The following is a 9,680-nucleotide window of genomic DNA, read 5'->3' as shown; positions in this document are numbered from 1 at the left end:
TTTTTTTTACTAGATCTACTGGGAGAGATATAATGTTGTGCAGGGGTTGGAAGAGACGAAGCGGCGCTTTCATGAACAACATTTGATGTAATTGGAGTAGGGATACCCTTCTACTCCAACTTATTATTATAAATATATATATATATATATATATATATATATATATATATATATATATATATATATATATATATATATGAGTACAACTTAATTAAAAAGAAAAAGAAGCGAGCTAGTTCCAAATTTATTACGAGGAAGATTTATTGACACAAGGAACAATCTCAACAAATGTCAGAATACTATTGTTCCTAATTATTTTTCCCCACCATTCATGGTTTCAGCAGATAATTATTATAACATCACACTTGGAAGCTTACCTTTCTCATTTGTGAAACTCAAGTATAACCAAATAAGCATCAACATAGAAGGCACGAAAATGAGAAAAACCAGCAGCAATGCCAAGCTGTTCAAATTGTTGTACAGTCCTGTGCTTGCCCTTTGTTCTATACATTGTCATTATGAATATGTCAGCACTAAGCAATGCTCTTGTTCGGTGACTCTCATCTGTAAGCTCTGGCAGCACTGGTTCGCAAACAATCATTTTTCCGTTCTTTGGAAGTGCCTTATAAGAATTTTGAAACACTAGCGCGGATTCCTCGTCTGTCCATGTTAAAAATGCCCACTGCAAGTTCAATCAAGACACAAAGAATATATATATCACATTGACGTATTGAAATTTCTCGTATTAAATTTTACAATAGATCATCAGTTGAAGTTGGATTTTTGGGTAGTAGAAATATCTTGGAGTATTGACTATAGAGCCTTAAAATTTTGAAAATTTATATTAATATTAAGTCTTACTCACTAGGTAATAAGGTCAGCTACATATTGTCTTTGGTTTTTTTTTTTTTTATATTTTTATTAGTATAACATATAGTAGTACGATAAAACTTATTGTCTTTGATTTATTATTATTATTATAACTTGTCTTTGAATTTAGATGTTACAATATTCACAAATAACTTCTAATATTTTTGTCAATTTTTGTCATCTTGTTTCATTAGTGTAAAAATTACATATTACTACATAAAATGTTATTTATCCCATGTAAAATATCTTATTCTACATTGATCGTCAATTTAATTAACGTAGGATGTGATATTCTACATTAGTTAAGAAATATATCCTATGTTCATTGAAACATTAATGAGATTCACATGCACGGACTTAACAACCCAAGTTATAAAATGCAATACATACAAGGAGCACAGGAGCAACAAATTCTCATCATACTAGTAATTATCTCTTCATAATGTCTTGCATAACTTAAACACCTTTCTTCTCCAAATTAAACTCGTCCACAACACTTCTCTTGCTACATGAAGCTTTTTTCCAAATTAATAAAAAATTATATGCAAGTTTTTTTCGTTACTTTGGCACATTTTCATCATCTTCCGTAAAAGATAAATAATTTCTACTGTAGACCTTCCTAACATATAAGGTAATTATTGAAGAAGAAGAAGAAATAATGACTTTTACTCCTAAAAATCATTTTTTAAATAAATGAAAGTATTCGGCGATTGAAGCTTTAATTTTTTTAAATTAAAAGAAAATAACATTTATCAAAATTTTCATTTTTCAAATAATACATTTTATTTTATTTTTTTACTAGCTAGGCATAGCTTGTCAACAGTTGGCTCAAATATATTTTCGAGATGTGAATTGAGAAAGGCACCTTGACGAAGATAGCATCTCCTCCGGAGGGAACAGATTCAAACGCGTTACCACCAACATGTGTTACGCCTACATTAATTAATAATATATTAAAAGTGTATTTTTTTATATTCGTACATGAAAAAAATAAAAATAATTAGGTATGATATGAGTTGTTAATTTTTTTTTTACTTTTGAATAATTGGACAATACAACCGCATGCGTTCCAAAATAGCAATGACTCAAAGTAAGGCTGAATATATTTTCATTTGATCTTTAAATTTATTTTAATTTTTATAAATAAAAAAAATATTTTTAGCTTTCTATTTAATTAACAAAATTAACGATTTATATTTTAGTCTCTCTTTAAAAACTACAAACATATGCAATGAGACTAAACTTAAAACATTTTATAAAATACAAGAATTAAGATAACTAAATTGTTATAGAAACTAAGATCACAAATGGTAACATTTTCAGAGATTATAAAAGCATCTAAACCTCCAAAATCTATATAGCTAGTGGCATAGGTATACCTGGAATCTCCGGTGCAGCAGCCACCATTCCTGGGAGGTCAAAGTTGATGCCCTTGAGCACGTTAGGGTATTTGTCCATAATCATGCGAAGAGTGACTCCATTATTGCCAGCAACATCAACTAGGGTTTCCACTCCTTGGAAGCCGTCATAAACTTGAAGCAGTTCCCTCATGAAGGGTACACACATCCCACTCAAGGATTTATGAAACAAGTTCACCTCATCTGGCCTCTTAGAGTAGTAATCTATTGGTGCCTCGCCATTTATCTTTTCAAATGGTTCCACACTTGTATCCTCCACTGCTTCCCCCACCAATGGCCATGCTCGCATCATAGCATCCTGTACGTGGATTTAGCCAAAAACTACGATATTTTTTTGTTCTTCTCTCTTTTTAAGATTATGGTAACCGTTCATGAATAGTTGCATCCAAGTTCACTCAAACTTGTGCATGTCATTAATTGTAACTTGCCAAGTGGACGAACCACAGCGGTTGGCTGCTTAAATTTTTACGGACAAATAATATAAAATCTCATTGTTAATTATTCAAAATATTACCCACATATTTTTAACACACTTTTTTATTATATATTAAATTTATTAAAAAAATATAAAAATACTACATATTTAATAAGTCTCACTTATAATTTTATAATTTTAAATAAATTTTAATCAATAACAGATTATGTCAAAACGAAATGTGTTGTTAACACCATTATTAATTACTTACATTTTCTCAAATCATTCATTTTTCTTAAATGTGTATAATTAATTACACTCTTCTTTTTTGTTTTTGAGAAGTAATTACACTCTTCTAAACAAATCTTTCATGATTTTGATGCTATTGATATGAGTGACGAGTTTGTATTTTTTAAGCAAAATTTGAGTTGCAGGTTTGAATAGAAAAAACATGATTGAAAAGATAATTTCCATTAAATTAAAGTGGTTAGCTAGACTCTTAATAAACAGAATTGGTAATTGATAAAATAGATAGGTTTCTATAATAATAATAAAAAAAGAGTTAAAAATACTCCTGTCCAAAATAAAATAAAATACTCTTCATGATCTTTTATTATTGGTTAGTTTATTTATATAAAAAAATCTTATAAACAATTACATTGAGTTTTCAGTAAAGAATGCAGTACAAATTAACATTGCTCTAATATTTTCGTTATTCGTTAACAATATTATATTGCTGTATTATTTTGGTTGTTATAAGAAACATGAAAAGGCATGATAAAAAGTAAAAAATAAAACAAAAACTAACCTGGTGGTGTTGGAGCATGTAATATGCATAGGATAGACCTTGGTCATCGTCGGCGAGAGATTTTCCGATATGAGTGAGGGAGTATTTCCTTTGGCCACTGCTGCTCAAGTGCTCATCGAAGATGTCATAGCTGGTCAGCAACCGGAGGAGGCGCTGGAGGTTCTCGGCGTCGGCGCCGCCGTGGGGACGGATGCGGGAGAGGATTTCGGCGGCGGTGAGGGGAGTGTTGGAACCATCTTGCATTATGGCTTCGGGTACCTTAAATCTAAGGACAGTAATGAGGGACATAGGGACACTCATTATGTGGGCAAGTTCCAAAACGGCAAGTCTGGCTTTGGTTTCAGACCTTCCAATGGTATTTTTGGTAAAGTCCTTCTTCATCTCACCTATTTCCTGCACCTCACCCATTATGGATCTTTTTATTCTACTCTTCAATGTTTCTAAAAGATAAGAGACCACACTAATTTATAGAATTACTAATACATATACTATTTAGAAATTTCCATTTTTCCGGAGTTATTTGTCACTAAGAATATTACTTTATTAATATGGGTTTGGCTTTTCTGATATTCAAAGAATGACTCCTTGTTATATTGATTAAATATGTTTTGTAAAAGACTGCGTTTAGAAGAAATGACTATGAGAATTTTACTGTAATATAAGGTATATAGAATCAAGGGAAAATTGATATAAACAATATAATATAAATTAAGCATTTTCTTCGTCATACTAAAAGTTATTTAAAAAAAATCATCATAAAGTATATCAATACTTATATATAAAAGAAAATTTTTTATTTTGATGTAGGCATTATTAATTACAATTTTAATCATTAATAATAATAATTAATATAAAGATGAAAAAAGTCTCTATAATCTGTTTTAAAAAAATTATTAGTAACCGCTCACTACCTCTACTAACTTGAATATTAAAAAAAAAAAAAAAAGTATGAAATGTTTTTTACCCACTAATGGGATATAATCATATTTCATAAGATTTTTTTAAAATAAAGATAAGGCTAGCAAACATCACTATATACACTAAACATCTCAACAACCTTAATACTCTTAGGTCTAGCAATGATTTGTCGCAAATCCATATGATATTAAAAAAGGATAAAATGATACAAATATGGGGGATTAAACCAAAAACTCACAAGAAAATCAAGCAAAATGAAGAAAAGGCAAATCATTACGGTTACAAAAAAAGACCTTCTAATAAAACCTACGAGGATCCCACCAAATAAAAGACTCTCTATGCAACAAATCAAAAGAAGTTAAAGTATCAACACAAACATTCCTTTCTCGAAAAATATGGGAAGCATAAAACCCCATTCTAGAAACAATGGTTAAAGTATGACATCAATTATTCCAAAGATCCCAAGGAACAATATGTTCATTATTAGATAACTACAATGAATTGTCATCATGACTACAATGAGCTCTGCATGAAGAGTGGTCCTAAGGAGAAACCATTGATGAAGGCACCATGATGATCACGAAAGATACCCCTATTAGCCAAATGATTAAGATAACCAAGAGCTACACCATCAATATTACAATTAACAAACCCCAATGCTAGAAGATGTCAATCAATTGGATAATGTGGCTCTCCTTAGGTGTCCTAGTAGAACAACTCATGTTACGTAGCATGATTCTATCTAAACCAATTTCAAAAGAGATCCTAAGACAGTTAACTCGAGACAAAAGTAGAAGATATTACCAAAGAAACGACGTGATCAGTGACTCAAATTAATTACCCTAATCCAAAAGCAAAGACTATTACAACAAAACCAAACTACCCAAATACATAAGTTATATACACTATAATTTTGATAATTTTTTATCAACAAATTTGTCATGTGTGTCAATTAACAAATAAATTTTTTGATCTTGTATACTTAAGTTAATGGTATAGTTTATAATTATATACTATATATATACTTTTAGTATGATGATGAAAATGACTAATCTATATTATATTTTTATATGAATTTTTTCTTAATTTTATAGACCTTAAACTTTTGTAAATTAAATTCACATAGTCATTTCTATAATGACTCTATTAATTTGGATACGGTTTATAAGGATTTTTAAGAGTTTTTCAACTAAAAATTAAGAATATTTTTTAGTAGAAAAGTTCTTAAATGCCATTCTAGGCTTTGATCCAAGTATGTTCTATGTGAATTTTATAGTCTTCATGATATAAAATAAATAAATTTTAATAGAACTCTTTATAATGAAAAAACAATTTTTTTAATAATAGTTATGGATCATAATTAAAAGAGTTTCCAACTAAGATGGCAATGGTGTTCTGTGGAGCGGGTAGTAGAATAATTATATCTATTCTGTCAGATAAAAATTTGTCTTGTACCCGTTTCATACTTACATGGGTATCCATTTAGTAGGTATTTACAAATTTTATAAATATTTGTAGATATTCATGGATATTTATGAATTAATTTAAAAATTAAAAAATTATAAATAACTGTAAGTTTATATTTGATGTTAAGTATATAGAAATATTGAATATAAACAACTGATATTATTTTTTGAATATAATTAATGATAATTTGTTTAAAAAATTAAAAATAATATAAAAATATAAGATTAAAATATGAATATTTAAGTAATATTATTTAACGAATATAGATACTATCATACTTATCTCATCCTGTTTATAAATAGATAAAAAAAAATATTAATATCTATTATTCGGATGTATTTATTTAGATTATTCATTTATTATTTATGACAAATTTTATTTATAAATGCATGTATTTTTTTATCCTACTTGCACTAACAAGTGAATGTTTAGGATTTGATTTTGAAACATAAAATGTTAGATAATATAAATAAATTAAAGATAAAGTAACAACGAGAAAATTTAAGTCAACTGTATTTATGACATTACATTAATTAATATTGAGAGAGATTTTCATATGCTGATAAAAATAAGATAAAATAAGTTAATAATAAATCATTTTTTATATGACAAACATCGTGGATTTATTTTTCTAGTAACCTTTTTTACAAAATTATAAGTAGTTTTTTTTTAAGTAGAAGCATCAATATCATTGATTAATAATTAGTGATTAATTTTTTTAATAAATTTTCTATGTTATTTATTTATCTAAATATATAAAGTAAATAATTTTTTTAATACTCTCTGAAAAGAGAGTCTCGAATTATCGCTCGCAAACCGCCACCGATAGAATCCCATATATATATTTTTTAATTATTTGCACATTTTTATATCTTTCCTTTGATTTTTTAAAAAGGTTACACTCTTCTAGCCGTACTTGCACTATATCTTTTATTGTTATTGAATATATTCTTTAAAAACAATACTTTAAAGGATAACGTATATAATAAGAAATTAAACTAGCCTTGAAGAAAACATTTCAATACTGACAATATTGCTTTATTATTTTCGTTGATATTTGAGAAACGTGAAAAGGCAAGATTAAAAGTAAAATATAACATAAAAACTAACCTGACTATAAGAAATTTATTTATTTTAATTAAGAAGATTACTTTAATATGGGTTTAACTTTTCCGAGATGGAAAGAATGGTCCTAAACTCTTCGCAAATACTTAATTATTACTTCACTTAATTATATATACATGAGATTCAATCAATTTCTAAAGAAGTTAATTACGAAAATAGTAAAAGTGTCTCAATATTGTAATGATAATACATGCGACACACACATATATATATATATATACGAAAAGTTCAAACGATATCGGTGTAACTTTTACTAAGTATTACGCCGCTCAATAACTTTATATTAAATAAGAATTTTATAAATTCAACCGTTAGATTGAAAGTTATTTACTCTTAGATCATATATACAAAATTTTATATTAATCCAAGATGATTTGATACTTCATTCTAATAAAATAAAATTGACGTAATATATTTATTTAAAAATATACTAAAATATGAACACTTTGATTACCCTTAAGTTGTTGTTCAATTTTAAAAAAAATTGATATACATATATAAAGTGATATGAATTTTTAATCTAACGGTTGGATTTACAAAATTCTCATTTAATATAAAATTATTGAGCGGTGTAACACTTAGTAAAAGTTACACCAGTATCGTTTGAACCCTCCACTATATATATATATATATATATATATATATATGTGTGTGTGTGTGTGTGATTCATGTGACAATACTTATTAAAATAAGAATATAAAAATAACAATTCTTAGATTAAAATAAAATAAATATTTTGAACACACACGAGGTGGGACTATTAAGCACTTAACATTAGATCAAAAGTTATAGTTGTTAGTCTGGACGCATCATTCGGCAAATAGATTTTATAATTACATTAAAGGTTTTTCAAATATTTATAACTGTTATTATTAATTAAAGAAAAGTTTGTGAAATTATATATTATATTAATTATTATATATAAATTTATTTTATTTATTTTAACGTATTTTGATTATATATTATGATTTTGATTAATTGAGAGATTTTATAGATAAAAATATTTTTAGATAAGAAAAATAAAGATTACAAAATTATTTTATTTGAAGATATATTATCTTATGTATTTATCTATACAATTTTAAATAATTACTTGGGTTATTTTATAATTATGAGTGTTATGTGATAAAAAAAATATTTTCTAGTTAATTATTATAGATAATTGAGTTTTTAAAAGAGGAATATCTTATGGTAGATTCAACATGTTTTATTGATGGGTTATACGAGAGTTATGGGTTAGTGTTCCCTATGGATTTATTAACAGTCTAGGATTGTCTCTCATCATTAATATGCATCTTTGTATTCTAAAGAGAAGAGTGTGACTCATCATTGAGAGAGAACAACAACAAAACATAAGACTAGACAACGATTTTCTAATTGTAATCAGAGATTTGTTCGTCGTTGAATTAGACTAAATTTGGATAGTAAGTTCATAAGATGTTATTCTTTATTTTCAATGTTTGGATCGTCCAAAGAATGTCTAGAGTGCGAGAAAAATATTTAGCACTAAAAGCTCTACTTTTAGGGGGTTTTGATCTTCTTACTTCTCATCGAGGAGGAAGAACTAGAGGCTATTTGAGACGACCTTGGATATTCACATATGGAGTTTAACATCCATTAAGGTAACAGAGAGTGAGAACTAATAAATGTGGATTTTACTTGAATTTCATGTTTAAGTTAACACTTATTCATCTTGGTTTTAATAGAAAATCTTCAACTTATCCCTTACTTTTATTCATCTTAATAGTATCACTTATTGTATAGTGATTAAGTTATTTTGTTGAGAGTTGATGGTTTTTATTAGTGATGTTTTGTTCCTTGTGTTGTAGGTCTTGGAAGTTAAGAATTTTAAGAAATCAGGAACCAAACAACTTAGCCCTTTAAAAGGGTTGAGCGCTTTCATGGTTGCAAGCATCAATGGATCAAGAGAACCAAACAACTCAGTGTAGACCCCTAAAATTGTCCGGGTCGGAAATAAAGCTTGAAGACTCTCGAAGACCAAAGGAAAGTCAGCCGGAAGGACTCCTGGAAGACCCTGGAAGACCCTAGGATGATTATTCGTAGGTTTAGAGGTCTTAGAGTAGCAAAAAATAAGAAAGTGGAGGGAATGAAGCCCAATACGGCCTCCCAAAAGTTCAGTACGGCTGTATTGAACATTTTAAACTACAATACGGCCGCACTGAACTCAATACGGCCGTATTGAAGTTTCTGAACTTCAATACGGCTGCACTGAACTCAATACGGCTGCACTGAACTTCAATACGGCTGCACTGAACTCAATACGGCCGTATTGAGGTTTTTTGAACTTCAATACGGCCGTACTGAATTCAATACGGCCGTATTGTAGTTCAAAACTTCAATACGGACCGTATTGACCCCCAGAGGCCGTATTGCGCCTCATCCCTATAAATATGACGTCAATTGGACGTCATTCCACACTTTTACACTGAGTTTTAACCCTCTTCTTGAGTATTCTGGGTTTTTTTGAGCAGTGCTCTGCCTAAAAATCACTCGGAGAGTTGATCCGACGAAGTTCTTGAGTCACGAGCCATTTGCTTGAGTCTCGAACCTAGTCGAAGGGAAATCCTCCGGATTTCCATAGTTAAAATTTTATAGGAGGCAGCGAGCGGTCTTGTAGAGGGAGGGAACGCCAAAACGC

General features: G+C 28.7%; 1 protein-coding gene across 1 annotated transcript; it reads right to left on the bottom strand.

Moving 5' to 3' along the window:
- Positions 1 to 211: 211 nt before the first annotated feature.
- LOC109819366 (nicotinate N-methyltransferase 1) lies at positions 212 to 3,963 on the bottom strand. Its single transcript, XM_020385077.3, has 4 exons — positions 3,512 to 3,963; positions 2,250 to 2,586; positions 1,736 to 1,803; positions 212 to 682 (listed from the first exon to the last, which is right to left on the bottom strand). The coding sequence occupies exons 1-4, from the start codon at positions 3,917 to 3,919 to the stop codon at positions 383 to 385; spliced, it is 1,113 nt and encodes a 370-aa protein (XP_020240666.1). The 5' UTR covers positions 3,920 to 3,963; the 3' UTR covers positions 212 to 382.
- Between the last annotated feature and the right edge of the window lie 5,717 nt (positions 3,964 to 9,680).

This window comes from Cajanus cajan, chromosome 6, assembly GCF_000230855.2.
Source record: "Cajanus cajan strain Asha chromosome 6, NIPB_CcT2T_4, whole genome shotgun sequence".
In the NCBI taxonomy this organism is placed as follows: Eukaryota; Viridiplantae; Streptophyta; class Magnoliopsida; order Fabales; family Fabaceae; genus Cajanus; species Cajanus cajan.
This window is presented reverse-complemented; position numbering and strand designations above follow the sequence as displayed.

Coding starts and splice junctions, on each gene's coding strand:
- LOC109819366 (XM_020385077.3), bottom strand. CDS start 3,919: ATGGGTGAGGTGCAGGAAATAGGTGAGATGAAGAAGGACTTTACCAAA. Junction 2,587..3,511: donor ACATGCTCCAACACCACCAG/GTTAGTTTTTGT, acceptor ATCCACGTACAG/GATGCTATGATGCGAGCATG. Junction 1,804..2,249: donor TGCTGCACCGGAGATTCCAG/GTATACCTATGC, acceptor TAATTAATGTAG/GCGTAACACATGTTGGTGGT.